This window comes from Chamaea fasciata, unplaced genomic scaffold (assembly GCF_029207755.1).
Source record: "Chamaea fasciata isolate MVZ Bird 193981 ecotype frontalis unplaced genomic scaffold, bChaFas1.0.hap1 SCAF_1, whole genome shotgun sequence".
In the NCBI taxonomy this organism is placed as follows: Eukaryota; Metazoa; Chordata; class Aves; order Passeriformes; family Sylviidae; genus Chamaea; species Chamaea fasciata.
Window position 1 is genome coordinate 84,592,540 of NW_027094086.1, and position 19,274 is coordinate 84,611,813.

Sequence of the window (19,274 nt, forward strand, 5' to 3'; positions counted from 1 at the left end):
TTCCCACCTATTAAAATGTTCTGCATTTTAACTAGACACTTTATTCCAGCAATCCATCAAAAACTGGAAGCGGATGGAACGGAAAAAGTAGAAGGATCCATGACGCAAAAACTGGAGAATGTACTGAACAGTAAGTTTTGTCCTTCCAGCAGCAACTATTTATGGACTTTGGACTTTCTAACAGACCTTAATATTTTCATAAGAATATTGTAGAAAGTAGAAAACAGTCTCTCATCCCTTCCCTGTTTGTAGTTCCAGGGTGTGATAATACATATTTTGAAGTACAAACGGTTGCCACAACTTTTGGCAGTGTTTGTGATAACAAGGCAAATAAATATCAAAATAAAGATGTTCTAAAGTGTTTAAATTAATGTTGGTGGCATCACAATTTTGAGTGGATGAGGAAAACAGAGAAACTGTATGGATAGAACTGTAGAAGGATGAGCTGACCTAGATACCAGGTTTGTAAGACGTTCAAGTAAAGAAAAAAAAAAAACCCAGTTATAAGGTGTTTGCAGTCACAGGCTCTTAACAGGATCTTTTTCACTTAATGTGCTGGCATTTAGACTATTTGGCATGTGCATTCTTACTAGAAACCTTGAAAAGCTGTCAGTACTTTGTTTTCTCTTTCTCTGTATTAGCTGCAAGGTTGCATTGAGAGAGATGGCTTGAATTTGCTCAGTTTGGTATGTGTTTCATCAGATCAAAAAAGTTACTTTTTTTTTTTTTTAATTCTGGGACTTCTGCCAAGATAATTTTACTTTGTTTCATTGTGATTTTTTTCACAGAGGATGTTTCCCTTAGTGCTGTATCAATAAGCAGGAATGACATGCAGATAGCTGACTCAGTGTTGGAAAGTCTGAGTGTGTTTTATGAAATCAAGAAAGTGACATGGAAGTTCACTGTTTTTCTTCTCTTGTATGAAGAAAGCAGTGACTGTATGTGTGTTTGTGTGTGGAGCACAAAGAAAGCAGGGGGTTTTGTGAACAGCTCTATCCCTTTTCAGTAGGGATTCCTTGATGCCCACAATAAAGGTGTAGTTTGAACATTTTTATTCCCTCATCTTGATGCCTGAAATGAAAAAAAACCAAACTGGCAAAAAATTTTAAAATCACCAAGAAATACCACATAAAACCTCACACCTCTATATAATGACTGTAGCGTGTGTCTATGTGTGCAAAATATTTGGTACATCTAGGTAGGAGAAAAAGAAGCATTTGCTGAAATTTTCCAGTGCAGTCCTCAGTGGTCTGTATTTAGGCCATGTCATGCACCAAGAACAGACTCCTTGGAGAGCACTTCCCCTTTTACTAAACTGTCTGACAGATTTTTTTTAAAAAAGCAAAGCTTTAGGTCTGTGATATTTTCCTATATACACCTATATAAGACAAATTTACCTATAATATATAATTACTGCTTTATTTGATAAGTGGTGGCTGAACCCTGTATGTAGACAATGCAAACTGTCTTTTTCAAGCTGGATCTGTAGAGGAACTTGTGCCAGACACTTCAGAGTGGTTTGAAGTTTGGCTCTTCTATGAAAAGAATTGGCTGCTTTTCCTCATGATACTTTGCAAGTCATGACGGGTGGGAGGCAGGGAAGTAGGAATACAAGGATTTGGAAAGAGTAAATAATATTATGCAAAGTAGTTTAGGATCAAAGCTTTGTTTCTTGTCTGACCATTGAAAAGCTTCCATAATCCATCAGTAGCAGGGACTGCTTTCAAAAATTACTTTAATTCTTTAGTTGAATTGTGCATTTTATGGACTGTAGGTGCATGTTTTGAGAGACAACCGCTATTGTGTGAGCTTGCTTACTTACAAACCCTTAACAATCCAACATGTTTTCCACAGCATCTGAATGTGTATGTTAAGAGGGTTCCAAATTCTTGAATTGAAATGGCATGGGGTAACAAAAGAGCAGGTTGGTGTTTTAGCTGGAATTATAAATGTTTGGAATTTTTGCTCAATTTAATTACTATACAAGTTGTTAAATTTATATTATTAAAAACTTAGAGTGTTTTATAATTAATTTAATGAAGAATTGTGTACTAAAGGAGGTAAATCAAAATCCTTTATGTAGTGTTTTTGTCTGGCCCTAAGACAGACAACTGTTGAATAACTAGAGATTTAGTTTGAAGTAAAACAATTCACGCACTGTAGATGAATCATTCATTTTGAAAACATAGTTAGCCAATATAAGAACTGAAACTTTGTCCGTGGATGGTTCATCCGTAATAAAAAGATAAAGATTGTTATTGTGGACAGGATTTGGAGGGATAAGGAGGGAAGAAATGTTACAATATTTTAATTCTAAAAAGATAGACCTGGTTTGCGTGAAATGTTGAGTTTTATTAATACATTAATAAGTAATTAGATATGTTTCAATTTCTTATAAAACATAAATAGTACCCTTTAAAAAAATGGTAGAATAATTTACCTGAATTGAGGATTTCGTAAAGAGATGAAGATAGAAATCACTGTGGTCTTCCTGCAGTTGTCAATTACCTTTTAAAAAAGGTTTGCATTGGATAGTAAAAAAAAAAAAAAAAAACAAACAACTTCATGAATATAACTTCAATTCCCAAGTACAGCACATTGCTTCTGGGCTGTTAACAGAATGGACAAGAAACATGTGAATTCAAACAAGCAAAACGTTACTTACTAGAAGGATTTACAAAACAATCGTTTCTTATAACCTTGAGAAAAATCATACTTTAACAGTGTTCTGTATTTAAATGTCCAGATAACTGTTTTCATTGTGCATTTCTCCTTAATGGATTAAAGTATTCTATGCTGAATAGTATGTGGTGGAAATAGATGTCCTGACAAAACTTTTTTTACATCAGGACTTCAAATTTTCAACAAACTTTAAACATTATTTAGATATAACAATTATTTTACAAAGACTTACTTTTAACATGAGCAGGCCACCCACAGTGTTGACTAGAGAAAATGGCATGCAAGCCACCCAGTGAGACTGATGTAATTTTTTTCATCTTTGCTTAAAGTATAGTCACTAGACCAGATAATGTAGAAACTTCTACATGCAATGATCAAAAAGGCTAAAGCAGTTCCACTTCTTTTTTCTTTTGATTAATTAAAAGTAAGTCGTAAGTTGAAAAATGCAAATATTCATATGCAGTATACGTCTTCTCTATTATAAATGAAATTTTATTACTATATGTTAGGAAACAGTCTTTATTAGAAAATAGAATGCTTTTTAGTTTGGATAGAAAAAGGTTTAGGATGCTATTTAATGTATTTATTGAAGAATATTTGATGATAGTATAGAGACTTAAATACATGAAATTGTTGACCAAGGCTTCATCCAATGTGCGATGAAGCCAGTAAGAGTTTTAATGAATATGTGAAAACAATTTGTATTCATTCTGTTACAGTGACCAGCTAGTTAAACTTTTTAGTCAGTACATTGTCTTTGTCTTAACCACTGGTACTTTTAAGTGTCTGAAATATTGTTAATAATTTTTAAGACTTGACTTGAAAACATAAAAAAATTGTTTGCAAAACCCAGTGACGACTTTAGAAGCTCTGACATTAATTACCAAAATGAAATTATACTTTTTTAAGAAATGAAGCTTTCTATGGCTTTTTCTATATCCTGAGATGCATAATTTGGTTGTAAAATGTACATCTGGAGCCAAAGCAAACTATAAAATATCTGCACCAAAGCTAAGCATTTGAAATAGGAAAGAGTGATTGTTTTTAATCGCACAGGGGTCTTACCACATTAAAATGCTAAGTGGTTCACTTTGAAATAGAATTTCAACCGTTGTAAAATGTTAACACAGTTGAACTAAAAAGTATGAGAATCAGCAATAATTACTCATTTGCTCTAAAAAACCACAAATAACTCATTAAAATAAAGAAAATCTGTTTGTGATTTCAATTGATTACTCACCCAACTTTTTCTTACTTTCACCCTTTTTGAAACAGGAGCCAGTAACACAGCAGATACCTTATTTCAAGAAGTTCTGGGTCGCAAGGACAAAGCTGATTCAACAAGAAACGCGCTTAATGTTCTTCAGCGCTTTAAATTTCTTTTCAATCTTCCCTTAAATATTGAAAGAAATATCCAGAAGGTATAATACTTCAAAAATAATTTTCAGTTTGCTGAAAGTAACCTTTTGACATTAGTCTTTCTCTTGACAAATGTAAACGCTTGGGTTTTTTTTTTCAAGGGTGATTATGATGTGGTTATTAATGACTACGAAAAAGCCAAGTCCCTTTTTGGAAAGACGGAGGTTCAAGTGTTCAAAAAATGTAAGATACGGGTTATTTTACTTAATGGTCTTGGGGTTTTTTTTAACTTAAAGGCTAAAAAGCATATAGGAGACCAAAGAGCTTTATGTGGTTTTGATACAGATTTTCACCCATACAAATGAATTCATAGGAGCCAATTACTCTAGGCAGTATTTCTGGCAAGTTTTCTGGGTGAGGTATATACTACAAAATGTGAAATCACAGCCAATTTTATTTATTTATTTAGGCTTGGTATTACTGGACATAAAAAAGATTACAGTAATTAAAATGTGACTTTGAGAATCTCTCTCATAAATTGTTGGAAAGACTTGAAAGTCTAATTCTCTGGTTTTGTAAAACTGTCATGTATAATATTTTCAGATGTGGCTTGTTATAAAATGATTTATATTGATTTCCACATTAACTCCAGAAGTGTCTGATACCCTAGGAAAATAACATAGTTTTCAGTTCATTACACTGCTTAAGGACACACTGGATTTATTCCTGCTCCCTATTCCTAGATTATGCTGAAGTTGAAACCAGAATTGAAGCTTTACGAGAACTTTTATTGGATAAGCTGCTTGAAACTCCATCAACATTGCATGATCAGAAACGTTATATAAGGTAATCATTTGCCTAGTGCCTTCATCAGACATATGGTGTTAAATGTGTATTTAAATGTTTCCTAAACAGGGTAGTGACTAGTTTTACTATGGTTTAAATACTGATTTTAAAGCTGTGAGTATTTTGAGACTCTTTGACTATATAAATAATAGCCATGGAATGGTAGTGTATTGTTTATTGAAGGATTGAAAAATAGTTCTTGAATGAGAACCATTTATTGAAGCATAATTGAGATTTGAATTTAATTTTTTAAATCTTTGAGGCACGTTGATTTTGTTACTTTCCCTAAACAGACATATTGCAAGCTGTGTTTGTAATGACCACTCCTAGTTTGCATCCCTCAAAATAGATTCCTTATTAACTTGTTTTACACTTTAGCTAGACTTGATGTTTAAATGGAATCATTCTGAGTCAGATGACTGGGAGGCTTTAATCCAGATTGTACTGTTGTTTGAAAGTGGTAATGGCTCTTCTACGGCTCAGGCTAAACAATGAAGTTCCTTTGTGTTTCGTGAACATGAACCAGTTGCCCAGTTTTCATTAACATTTACAGATTTTCTGTTTTCCAGAAAGCTGATGCCTGTTGTAGGGCTACTGAGATGAGCTGATGTAGATGTTAACCTTTCAGGCCTTAGTGCCAAACCTTAGCATGATCTGGAACATTTGATGGCTTGATTTAGAAAGCTTTTGAGATTTGAATGCTACCAGGGCTCCTAGTGTGTCTTGACAACTCAGTGTTTGTATCAGCTATCCTAAAAGAAGCAGACCATATGTGCAGCAAGGGAAACATTTGTAAAATTCAGCCACCTGCATGAGGTCTTCAGTGTTTTGTGTGTGTGTGCACCAGGCCCAGTCATGGTGTTGGGGTCTTAGGTCCCTTTGCATCATGTAAGTTTACGACTTCAGTGACCTGTGTGCATTTCTGTAGAGTGCTCCTCATCCTTCTGGATGCTACAAAAATATTTTCTATTAATTGGAATTTGTTTTGAAGATGAATAGTTCAGCGTTTTATGTCTGTGAAGGCAGCGCTGGCTATTCCTTTTCTCTGTGACACTTGAAAACTTTAAAGAGCAGCTGCTTAAGTTAAGCCAGGTCTTAGGACCTTTTCTTAGGATTCTTTGAAAGACTCATAGTTGTACATGAGCTCTGATTCCAGTTTTTTCTTTGGGGTTTTTTGTGGGTTTTTTTGGTTTGCTGTGTTTTATTGTTTCTTGCTTGAGTTTTTGAGGTTAGTTGTTTTGGTTGGTTATTTTTAAGGTGTTTTGTTTTCTAGCCCCTTACCTTGAACTATTGAATCTAAAAATACCCCAGCCTATGTTAAAGCAGACTGTGTTAATGTAACGAAATGTATTCCACACGTAGAAGTATAATAAAGAAGAGCAGGGAGTGGATGACTGTGGAATAATTTAGTTCCAATGAATCAACAGAATCCCAGCCTACAAAATTGTTAAGTTAATTTCACTACTTTAAATATATATGGATATATTAGTTTATATTTTCTGAAGGCAAGGTATGAAGTAAATTTTCTTCAGGGGACTTCTGTAAAAATGAAAGTAACAAAATCCAAATTGTAAAATAGTTTGCATAAACCCTGCTGTTTTTATAAGGGTTTTTTCTTCCTTGATACACTTGTTTTGCATGTCTCTGAAGCTGAAGGCTGACCAAGACCTAAAATACTGTAGTTTTCTCCTTCAGATAGTTAATGTTTATAATTAGGATTCAATTCCTATTTTCCTCTTATTGTATTAGGGTATTTACGCTGCTAATTATTTTATACTGTTTAGAAATAGTTTACTACAGCACTTAGCAGCCAAGTAGATGTGTGTATTTCAAGAACAGTGGTAATTTTTTTTTTAAGTTTTGTGCCTAAGAAAAGACTGAAGTCCCCCATAACACTGAAAAGGACTTGAGCTCATAATTTATAAATGTCACCCTGTCAAAATGGTTAGTTGTGTAATTTTCTCATCCATCCAACCAATCCTGCTTTGGCAGTTTATTTTTTGTTCAAGTGCTGCAGACGTTTGTCAAAGAAGATAGAATTCAACACAGTCCTAATTAACATTAGGTATTATTGTAGTAAAACGGCTTTCATGAGGGACTAAACATTCCCTGCACTGCTTAAGATAATATATCAGTATAGTTCACCTTAAGTGTCTTGCCTTTTTTTAATCTGTCCCAAGTCTCATTGATGCAGAATATAACTGAGCGCCTTAAACAGTAGGGCAGCTACCACTTTTTGAAAATACTCTTTTAAAAGTACTGTTGTCAGATAGTCTCGAGTGCCATACATGAGACTACATTCTTTTTGTGTTCTCTTTGAAATCACAACAGCTGGCTTCTAATACTCCTCTCTCCCTAAAGACAGACAGTGTTTTGCTTCTGCAAATTAGAAGTCACAATCCTTTTTCTTATCTCTTCCTCTTCTTTTTTTTTAGACTGTGTGTGGACAAAAAAACACGAGACCAAAACAAACAAACAAAAAGACAACCAACCCAGGAGCTTGATTTACATATGTTTGTGTATGCATGTGCTAAAATGAATGAGCTGCCAGAAATTAATTCCTTCTGTAATTACTTGTTAAGATTACATGATGAATCATGTACAGTAAGAAGAAAAATACTATATTTTATGTGCTTGAGATGCTATCACTGGTTCCACTCAAATCCGAAGCACTAAACTGCAAACTTGCAGATAAAGAGTTTGGTTTTTGCATACTTCACTAGAGACACAACTGGAAATACATATTAATATTATATTAAGGGTTTTTATTCCTATAAAATATTTTTGGTGAAATTTTGCCGCACTTATTGAAGAAGGGAGAATACAAAACTTCTGTTTGCAGTGGATGTGAGCGTATCTTAATTATTCTTGAGTTCTTAAAATTATGTAAAAAAGGTATTTCTTAGTACATGCTTGGTCTGTTTTAATGAGGCCTTCAGTGTGTCAAGTCAGAACTGTGATTTTTGGACTGGATTTTACAGGTATCTCTCTGATCTTCATGCACCTGGGGACCCAGCTTGGCAGTGCATTGGTGCTCAACATCAGTGGATTCTGCAGCTCATGCACAACTGTAAGGAAAGCTATGTTAAAGAACAAAAAGGCAAGGATACATTTTTATTTCACCTTTAGCTATCTAGATATCGATATAGATATATATGTGTATGTATATTTGACATTTGGGAATTTGGCATTGCCTTTTGATTCTAGTGTCCAGAGGATATTTTAGTTTTTCCCCATCAATTTAGATAGCTTTTTACAAAGTTGAATACTGACTTAATTTTTGTCTTTAGTCTGTTATAAAAACAAAACAGCAGTTGGAGTTTTCTTCTTGTTTAATTTATAAATTTTAAGCTCTTTACATGGGAAAAGCATTAAACTTCAATCATTATCCATGGTCCTCTTGAAACATTTCTTTGAGGTCATATCAAGTTTGGATTGTTCTCTGAATCTGCTGGTTAGATTTCTTTGTCACAACATATTCTGTTAGTATTTGAATACACAGGACATTGGGGCACAGTGGAATAATGCTTAATTCCTTGACATGTGTGAGTGGTATTATGGAGTTCTCCTTTCTTTGTGTGCAGTTTCAAAATTGAGGTTACACTGAATCTGTGTGTACCTGTGAGCTGGACAGGTTATTTAGGCTAAGTTATTATTAAGACCAATATGAATACATAGTTACATTCTGTCTTTGACAACCTTGCTCCTCATAAAAAAAGTGTAGGGATTGCTTGCAGGTGTGGCAGCAACTTAGCTACAAATTATCATGGTCTATCACATGAGCCTACATATAAAAAGCCTTCCAGCAGGTGGAAGGCTGCTGACCTGACATTTCTAGTCATAAAATCTGAAAACTGGATTTTCAGATTAGGAAATAGGAGCAGTGCCTTGTTTCTCAAGAAGTCTTACAGAGTTTGCTGCCAGTTCTGAAATGAATGGGCGTATTGGAATCTGGCATCCCTTGGCTCATAGGTAACTCCCATGTTTAGTGTTCGTGTATGCGTATCCCAAGCCAAATAAGGTATTTCATTCTGAGAAACCACAGAAGTTCTACTGAGTTGGAGCTGCTGTAGAAATGTGCTGTAAATTTTCTGCAGAGGCTTTAACTCTGTTGCACAGGTTGTGACACGAGGTATGGAGTTCACGAAGTGCATCACTTGTGACAGCAATGTCAGTAAGTTTAGCTTAAATGTGTGCACAGACCATCTTTGTTCCACTGCACGGTGTGAAGTCTGTAGAACCAGCTGGAATGCCACACCGTTTTCTTGGCATCTTGGTCAAAATTCAGAACATTTCCAAGTCTCCCCCTGTCTTCTTTCCTTGTCAAAAGCCCTCATGAGGCACCGCCACCAGCCTCACAACATCAAATTATCAGGAGCAAAACTAACTTGTGCGAACAGCCATGGTTAATAATTCTAAGCTTCCTTCTTCTCTCACTTGCAAAATTTTGCATGGCCATTTTCCAGCTTTTTAGCAAGAAAAATAGAGACATGATGATACTTAGTACTTGTGACCTTTTGTTTTAGTAGTCTATATAATTTTGATATGCAGGCTCCAGTGAATGAGTGGAAAATACGTCTAAATTCCTAGATTTGCCTTGAAAAATCTCATCATGTTTGGTATTTTTCTTGCAACAAAACTGCTTACCTCAGCCTTAATGTCAAAGGGGCCATTATGATAGAGCTTTGTTTGACTCACAGAAGAGAGAATTTAAATAACTTGAATGCCCAGCAAATGCAGGTATCAATAGGTAATATTTTCTGCATGTATGAAAGAAATGCTAACAGCTCATTAAATTCCAATTGTTTTCTTCCAGCTTTCTATGTGGTGTTCCACTGATTATAGTTTTTTGTACAGATTTTAAAATACTCAAAAATCAATCCCAGCTGTTTGAATTTCTCACTTAGTATCTAGTAGGACAAAAGAAAGTTGCTGAGCATGATTTTTACTTTCCATAGATCTTTAATTTTGGCATACGCTAGGTGGGAGAAGGAAAAAAAGAAAACTCAGAAGGATTGGTTTTAACTGCCAAGTGTAACAATGCTGGTTGTGATCGGAGGCAAGGCATGCATTTTAATCTACTTTAATAGGTGTATGCTTTTCAAACAGGGAAAAGAAAAGAAAAGAGATTTGCTCATTTTGGTTATGCAAGACTGTGGGATCTAATCAACTTCAACAAGTTAGAAATGTTATTTATATGTTCATAAATTCCTAGGCTCTTTTTAAAATAAAATAATAATAAATTTTCCAATATTTAAGTCTTCCACTTAGCACATGCTTAAAAAAAAAAAGATTTACTTTTTTGTCTATCAAGTATTTGGAGAAAGAGATGGGTCATAGGACTGGTATTCTAATGAAAAGGGCATTACATTTTTTCTAGGTTTCCATTGTTTCTAGCAGATGGCAGTCTTCATATTATGAGTACTGGAAGAAGCAGACAGCAATTGTAGTCCCACCTTGAGCATACCAGCTATTTCTGGCTATTCTTACTTTAGTTCTTTTGCCAGCTGAATCTGTGGGTTCAAACTGGTACTTTTCAGCATAGTAAACTTAAACCTCAGTAGCAGATTGTATCTATTTTTATGTTTCTGTAAAATTTTTCACCCTTCAGCTGAGCTTGTGCCAAAACAGTTCGCTACTATTTTATTAGTTTTGAAAGGAGAACTGTGCTCTGACTCATTACACATGACTTCTACTACTTTAAATAGGTTTGGAATTAGACAAACTCTCTGCTTTTCTTACCTGGATAAGGTTGGGGTTTTTTAAGCCATTAGACATTTTGGACAAGATTTTTGCAGATGATTGTCAAACTGCAAATGTTCTTAAAAAATTTATTTGCTGGCCATGGTGTATTCAGGAAGGGAAGGCTAACTCTGCAATTATTTGTTAAACAGCCTAAAACGCGATCCTAAGCAAACTCTAAGGAGAACTTACTCCAAATTTAGTCACTAGTATAAGTCAACACTGAATTATATGGGACAGAATTGTTCCAGTTGACTCCACACAACTAGAAGGCTGACCCATTAGTCATTACAACTGAAATAATTTCATTTTCTTGAAATAGCTATTTCTTGAAATAGCATCTTCTCCTATAGTCTGTAAGAGGTTTTGATTTATCCAGGCCAATAGTAATGGCAGTCAGGAAAAGTCCCCAATACTGACAAGAAGTAAGTCTAGTTTTCCACATCCTCTTTAGGGTCCTCACCTGATGATTTCCGTCTTGTTAATAACTTGCAAAGGTATCCAAATTGATGGACAAGAGTGAGCTAATTTAGATGCCAAGGTATTGGAATGTGCTATCAGAATTTTGTGTATTAGAGATATGTTTAAATACATGTTTGTTTTAGGTTGATATCTAAGTATGTATTTTTGATCTAAGTGTGAATCCTTTATTACCATCACAAGATTTTATTTAAAAAAAAAACCTCTGAGCTTGTATATTACCAGAGATGAACTCCATTTTGTAAGACATACTCAGCAATTAGAATATTGGCCTACATATGCAAAGTATCATTTAATATCATAGCATGGTGCAGTGTCTGATGAAACCTGAAAGAAGAAACCATGTCAAGTTGACGCGACTGTAATGATCTTGGGAGTTCTTTCTCAGATTTTATTTCAAGGGTCAGCAGAAATCCTGTGTGTTTCCAATACTGTCTGTTTCCAGTTAATCCAACTTGTGTTAATATTATTTCCAAAAACTGAAAGGGCATATCCAGCTATGCTAAGCTTTGTTAAATAATTTGGCATTGTGATTTAAAAAGCTGCCAGCAGTAAATTGTTTAATTGAATCTTTCTTTTGATTATAGAAGACATTGATCATAATAGATGCAGTAACCTGATCATTAGTTAATTGGTTGCATTTATTTCAATGGGTACAGGATGGAGAATTCTCTCAGGTCTTGTATATGAAGTATATGGACCTCTCCCTCTGCTTATGCAGTAGTGCTTTTAAACATACGGATTTATTGCATTAAATAGAAAACTTAAAATGCTATCTGCCTTACTCACGGAATAGGCAGTTGTGCTCCTTTATTGTTTTTGAAACTTTTTTTTATGGTCATGAGGTTTTCCTGAAGCGTAGATGAATTTGCGTAATCTATCTAGTCATTTCCCACTGTTTTGTCCACTGGAAGGACTTCGAGTAGGTAAAGCCAGTTTGCTGCTGTTACTTAGTATGTAGATATGTTAAAAAGAAGGAGATGCATGAGACAGAAAAAAATGGACAAAGAGTATTTTTTCAAGCCATGAATATAAAGGTTGCCATGGAAGAGCATATGCTCACCCAAAACAGTATTTATTAGATCTCTAGTAAGACATATTTGAATGGCAAACTGAATTGTGCTGGTATTTTATGCCTTGTATTGGCTAAAGCCCAAATTGCTGCTTTTGACCTTTGATCTTATGATTTGTAGACATTGAGGGACTTTCAGTTCTGGTACCTGGATACTAAATGGTTTCCTTCAGTTAAGATTTTACATATTTTTGAATTCTAATTGTACTTGGCAATTCCTCTATTATTAAAGCATAATTGTAGTTTTTCAGTATGGTTTATGCTTCCCAGATTTTTTGGAGTGCAGGAAACATGAAGAACATAATGACATAAGATGATATGAAAATAAATGTAAATAAATGAGGTTTAGTTTAAAATTTTCCTGAGGCACTGGGCAGATAGCCAAAAGGAGCTAAGCAATGGGATTCTTAATGCGAGTATCAGGGATAGAGGTTGTGGAAGTTAGGACTGTCTTCTGTGTGGTCAGTGGTTATTTGCTTAGACTTTAATGGTGGCTTAGTAGGTTTCATGATCCTTTGAACTAAAATTGCTATGGACTCCCATCCAGTTATCGTCAAACTGGCTGAGAAATTCTTGATTTCTTAGCAGGTTGTTGCAAACTTTGTCAAGTCTCACTCCTACAAATTCTTAGTAAAACCACTTTTGCCATTACCTTTGATGGTGATTCTTTGAGTGACCTAAATCACTCATCTGTGACACAAATCTTTGAGATTTTATTTCATATTATTGCAAATAAGCTACCTGTTAATAGCTAACCTGATTAGAAGCTAAAGCTGTACATGGAAACGCTGACATAGTTGTATTGTTATCTTTCTGCTGCCCTTTGGTTTGCAAAATATATAATACACAACCTATTAAAGTTCCCAATGTGGAGCCAGCTCTCCAAACATAAGTATGATAGTACAGTCACTGTGATTTTTTTTTTAATTATTATCATTATTTTTTTAGTTCTTACTGCTGAAAAAAAAATATAATTTTTGCAGCACTGAGTATGATGCACAGCTCTCCAGATATTGTAAAAAAGTCTGCAGGATTTTCCTGTGCCAGAGTAACAGCAGCTGTACTTGGTGTAAAAGAGAGAAATGGATGCTTAGACCATGTTGCTTTTTCTTCTGTGCCACACTGAGATTCTATTCACCTTGCAATGAATGATCCATCTTTGTTAGATCAGACAGGCCGGCAAGGCTTGTGTCAAAAGGGCCTTTTCAATTTGTTATCCTAGCAGCTGGTTCTCTTCCATTGCCTTTGCTTACTGTACATCTGGAAGAAGAATTCTTGCAGCTGGGAGCCATTTCATGTCTAAACCACATCCCCTGTCCATAGCAGAAATACCCTTTTGACAGCAGATGTCAAGCAAACTCTTAATGGGTTATTAATCTAAAAAAAAAAAAAAAAAAAAAAAAAAAAAAAAAAAAAAAAAAAAAAAAAAAAGAAAAGAAAAAAAGAGAGAGAATAAAAATTGATCAGTATAAAAATTGATAACAGATTTATTTTCCTCTTTTACTATCTGTATTTGTAAGTTTGCTGTAATTTAGAAATTTTAGCAGAATCTCACATGTTCAGAAGTTCGGGGGGTGTTCTTATTTTATGTAATACTTTAAATAATATTGAAGTACTATAAATAGAGTAACTACTGGGATTAAAAAGCAACACAGGTAGCTTAAAATCAAAATTTTAAAGATTATTATGAATGGAGATAGATTGAAACTCTTCCGTGGCCAGAATTTTACCTTCGTGTCTGCTCCAGTCTTCAGTACTTTTTCAGGCCATTGAGTTAAAGGGAGTTTTCCCAAAAGTGTTGATGATCTTAATGTCTGCTGGAGCTAGTAAAATGAAGTAATTTTTATTTATGTTCTGAACTTGAATGCTTGGCTCTTGTTTCAGAATTTTTTGGCCTGAAGGGCTAACAATAAGGCATATCCTTAGGTTGTGAAATACTTAGAACACCACTAGAATAAGCCCAGTTACCCGTTTTGTAGTAAACTGCAAAACAGTTTCATTATAAATGCATTTACAGAAATGAAGACTAGCCTTAAGATTTAAAAAAAAACCCACTCATTTTTAAATATCTCTCAAAAATATTTTTTCTATCAATTTTAATCAAACATTTTTTCTGTCAAAATTTTTTCTATCATTTTTTCTAGAAAATCCGTTTTCTTCTTGATCACTATAAAATATGAAGTTAGAAAAAAAAGTACTTAAGCAAGAATAAAACACAGTAATTCATCTGCTGAGCAGGTTAATTTTTCAGTAATTTCTCCTGCCCACTTGATTTCTTGCCTAGACAAATTGAAATTCTCCATGCGGTGTCCTTGAAAGGAATCTTATCCTGGTAGTGCCGGTGCGGGCTCCAGGCACCGTGTGTTTGGTCAACAAGCAACAGTGGGTGGTCAGGCTGTAGCGCAGGACAAGGGCCCGCTGTGCACAGGAAAAAATGTTCAAAGGTGTTTAAGGCTGGTAAGGAAGTCTGCCTCCCTTCAGAGAGTCAGGAGGCTATAGATCAGCCTTCCTTCCCTCCCTATTGTAGCCTGTGAGAAAATTCACTGGAAGATACATAATGGGGGAGAAAACACAGTAGCTGTATTGACCTGGTTGCACATCCTGTAGGGTATTTTTTTAAATTAGTCTTGCTCATATACATGATGTATATGTTGTATGTACATCTACATGTTGTATATGAGCAGGTCTGTGTAATGGCTGACATTTGACTTAATATGGAAAATCTCACTGAAAAATTACTTAACCTAAGATTGGTCACTGGTTAATAATTTTCTTTGTCACTGCAGGAAGTACTGGCACAATGTTTATCCCCTGATCACCAGTAGCTTTTGTGAAAATCTTTACTGGAAGTTGTGTAGTTGATGCACTGGGCTGGCAGAATCGCAAAGGAACTGAGGCTGGGTTATCAAGGGAGTCGAGAGATGTGTGACTTCTTAAAGAAACCTCTGCCTGCCAGACCTCAGAGGGGAGAAAAAACCTGGGCAGTTGTGGAGCAATGGATATTGCAGAACGATTTTTAAACTCAGTTTGGTAATACTTTAGGAATATGAAGGTAAAGCAGCTTTTAAAATTTTAAATCATTGACTGGTTTGCATCAATCATGGAAAAATTTATTTTAGGCAAATTTCATGTCAGTTTTCTTTTTAATGGAAGTTGTAACAAACTGCTTGCCTAGAGCTTACAGGTAACAATCCAAAAAATGGGGTTGAGGTTTGTATATCAGCTATAAAAGTACCATATGGTATGATAAACCTGAAGTTAGGGGTCAGTGCAGGTGGCTTTTGATTTACAGAAAGTTAGAGAAATAATATCAAAAAGAATTGTGCTTTTACTGTTCTTTAGATTCTTATTTTGGTAAGATCTTACTGCGCTAGAACAGAAGAGTGAACGAAACCACTGAAGTATTTTTATTTCACACAGCCTCTGAATGCGCACCTTCAAAATATCTGTGCACAAAAAGTTGAAACTCACAAAAATCCCTTAAAAATAAAATTAAAGCTGTATTGAGATCCTTAAAACTTCATATTTGATCTTCTCATGATTATATAGTTGTATAAGGTGTTATTTATACTTTTGTCTTTAATATTGGGCAGGAGAATTTAGTACATATATTAGTGCATATATTTTTCCTGTGTTTCCTTGGTTAAATGTACACTTGGCACTGCAGTCACTGACAGATAATGCTCCATGTAGATGCTGTATTTTAGAAAAAAATACTTTTGTAGCGTCAAAGATGCAGTGTATTTTTTAAAAGGAAAGATCTACCGGGAATATTTTTTTCATGTTGCTTATACTTATTAAAACCTGTTAGCACAGTAAAAAGTTAATTTCTCAAAACCTTAAATTGTTGCTGTCCTACATTCAGGATCGAGGAATGTAAAAATAGTACACAAATCAAATACTGAGTGGGCAGTAAATTATTTTTTGGTTAGTTTATTTAGGTTTATAAATATTATTGTCTGCAGTCCATACTACTATCAATTCATTGTATTACATTACGCTGCTAAATTTAAGCTGCTGGCTCCAGAGAGGGAACAAGTTGGGATAGAAGAAAAATTGTTTGTAAGTTAACTCTCACTTTTTTTACAAGATTTATGCGTTAGTGTGCGGTCTTCAAGCGCTATCTTCTGGTAGGGTGAAAGCAAGATCAGCTTTGCTAATGTAGTCCAGATGTTTATTAGTCCTGAGGGTATATGTGCTGTTGTAGTTCCCTGCTGCTGTGTTATACTTGCTTGTAATGCTAGACAACCAATTAAGAAATTAGTTCATGTTAAACTTTCTTTTCCTGGTATGCCAGCAAACTGATGATGTGGTTTTTCTGGTGGAACAAGAGAGTATTCTTTACATGTTTTCTGTTGCTGGTGAATATATGAACCATTCGGGCTGCGTGGGCTTAGTGCATCAGCAGCAATACAGATACCTCGAGCAAATGGTTTTAATTGAACTAATTCACATTAAGGTGTTTTGGTAAGTGTATCTGTTTTTCTTAATTCTGAGGTTTAATTGGCACTGTCATTTTTAAAGAACATCTGTTTACAAGACTTTCCTTATATTAACACACTGTCTGAAAGCTGAGAAGTTGGGTTCTATGCAGAGAGATCAGAAGGATTTTTTTTTGTTGTTGTTGTAGTTTTTATGAAAATAACATTGCTACACTCTTGCTGGTGTTTCTTTAATAAAATATGTTTTAAATCTGTGACAATTTTGACTTAGCCTTCTTGACATACTTTCTTTTTTTCCAAATAAAATGCAAATATGTTGAATCTCACTCAAATGCTCCTGAAATCCCAGGAACTATTTGAGACACTTAAATTTTCTTAGGGTCTTCTACAATTTTCTTTTTATTCTGTGTAGAATTTCTGTAAGATAATGGAGAGATATATAGATATGTAGATATATTTTAATATGAAGAGGAATTAATTTGTTTTGATTTTACTTCATTCTGTAAGGTGGCTGGATTATTTTCCTGGATGCTAATTACTGTAAAGTTTTGGGTTTTGCTTTCTCATTATTGTGCATTTTTAGTTCTTTCAAAAGGAAAAATCTTACCACAAATTCTTGTTCAAACTCTCTGCAGATATTTTCTGTGGTGAGAGTGGATAAAACACTTAAATCACAGCAGCAGATCCTACGTTGCTGAAAACCTGCCAGTTTTAAAGCTGTCATAAAGATGAGTTGTGTTTAATAAGTGGTGTAGGAGTTAAATAGTGAACAGAATCATAGCACAGCCTGAAGATAGGAGGGCCGAGTTCATTGAGTCAGTTAATACAGTGTGTCAATCACAATTGTGAATGATGTAACAAATTGGATCTATTTACTTATGTGTCTTGTACTATGAACAGTAAGATTATGAGTGGAAGAACTGGCAGCTATTTTGGTAATGATAATGCTGCAGTGAAAGGCCATAGGAAATTTCTTTTAAAGACTTTAAAGAATTATAAGAGCTTCTTTCAAAATGAACTAAAACCCAATACTGTCACCTATTGGAAGTTTGTGATAAGTTTCACAATACTTTATATTGCTCTTTAAGCCGCAGCTGTTGAAGTAAAAGTATAAGTTATATCTTTATTGCTATGTTGCTCTGACACCAGAATAAATGTGAATAGTTTTGCTTTGTGTTACTCCTGAATCTGGGTATTTCAGTGTTACAGCTGGTGATCATCTTTTGTGACCTTCCTGTTATTTTAAGTGAATGTGGGTAATCAGTGGAAAAGATCAACAGTATAAACTCAAATGCTGAGATTCTCACTACAAAATTCAGCATGAATTACCAGGGGAGGTTTCATCTCAGTAGAAGAATTTTTTTTTTTTTTTGATTGAGAACAATCAGTCACTGAAGTGAGCTCCCCAGTGACATTGTAAAGTTGCCATCACTGGAGGTTTTCAACATTGAACTGGACAGGGTGCTAGATAATCTCACCCTAGCTCCCTTTCCCATGAAAGGTTGGACTTGGTCTTCTGAGATCCTTTCCAACCTGGGCTGTTCCATAATTCTGTGAATTTTGATTCATTTAAGTTTACTTGTTACAGCTCAGTTGAGCAATGCTGAAATCGTTTTTGATGACTACTCTCAGAAATGTCTCCATAAGGTGAAATGCATAAAGCAGCAATTTAGACTTCAAGAAAGTTATTGGCAGTGCCACAGTACATTAAAAAAAAAATCATAGTCCTCTTATTCTTCTTATATGGTTATTTTTCAAAATACATGTTAGACTCCAGTTATCCACCTCCATCAGATTAGATCCTTGCTTAGACTTATGAATAGTGACCTACATGTGGATAGGCACCCAAAGTTAAAAATAATTGTTTGATACACTGGAAAATCTTTTGTGGGTTTGTACTTATGTATAAATAAGGACATTTACAAAGGAAACATGCCATTAGTTCATCTGATTCCTGATGGATGGATTCTCTCTACCTGAACTCTGTAGAGGCAAACCAGCTAAGTAATAGTTGAACACTCTGCCCTTAACTGCTTCAGGTACACACAAAAGAAACTTTTGCTGTTGAAAAATGTATTTAAGACATATACCAGAAAAAAAGCATGGGCAATGTCACTAATGGCATAAACACATATTTTTCCATGGCTTTCAAGCAACTAATTGTAGGGCATTAATTATAAACAGAGAAAGATACAGACCAAAGAATGGCATTTTCCCTGTGGTACTTGTGGTTTTGGCTTTGCTATAGGACTCAGTAGTGGTAGTATTGAATAGATTTACACAGAATCACACAGAATGTGTGATTTAAAATGTTTTTGTACGATAACATTTGTATCACTGAATTAAATTAGAATTCCACACGTAACATGCAATTTCACGTCAACTGATGTGCAAAATTATTCTAACTTTGGAGTTTTTTCCCCTCTGCCCAGGTAACGCATTGCTCCACAGCCCCATGCTGGACCTGGACAGTGACGTGCGTCCATCGCCGATCGGCCATCTCAGTCAAACTGCTTCACTGAAAAGGGGCAGCAGCTTTCAGTCTGGCCGTGATGATGGTAGGCATCTGTTCTATTTGAAAAAAAAAGCTGCAGCCCCCACTGTACACTCTGTGATGTAGTCAAAAAGCCCAAACAAAAACCCACACTGTG

The 19,274-nt window shown here is 34.9% G+C and overlaps 1 protein-coding gene across 3 annotated transcripts in view; it reads left to right on the top strand.

Moving 5' to 3' along the window:
* EXOC2 (exocyst complex component 2) overlaps positions 1 to 19,274 on the top strand; it is a 147,950-nt gene that overhangs the window by 67,736 nt on the left and 60,940 nt on the right. For all 3 annotated transcript variants that reach the window (XM_066187219.1, XM_066187200.1, XM_066187210.1), the window contains exons 7-12: positions 50 to 130; positions 3,958 to 4,103; positions 4,203 to 4,284; positions 4,785 to 4,887; positions 7,869 to 7,987; positions 19,056 to 19,181. In XM_066187219.1, the coding sequence (XP_066043316.1) occupies positions 50 to 130; positions 3,958 to 4,103; positions 4,203 to 4,284; positions 4,785 to 4,887; positions 7,869 to 7,987; positions 19,056 to 19,181 (657 nt within the window). The remainder of the gene's footprint in view (positions 1 to 49; positions 131 to 3,957; positions 4,104 to 4,202; positions 4,285 to 4,784; positions 4,888 to 7,868; positions 7,988 to 19,055; positions 19,182 to 19,274) is intronic.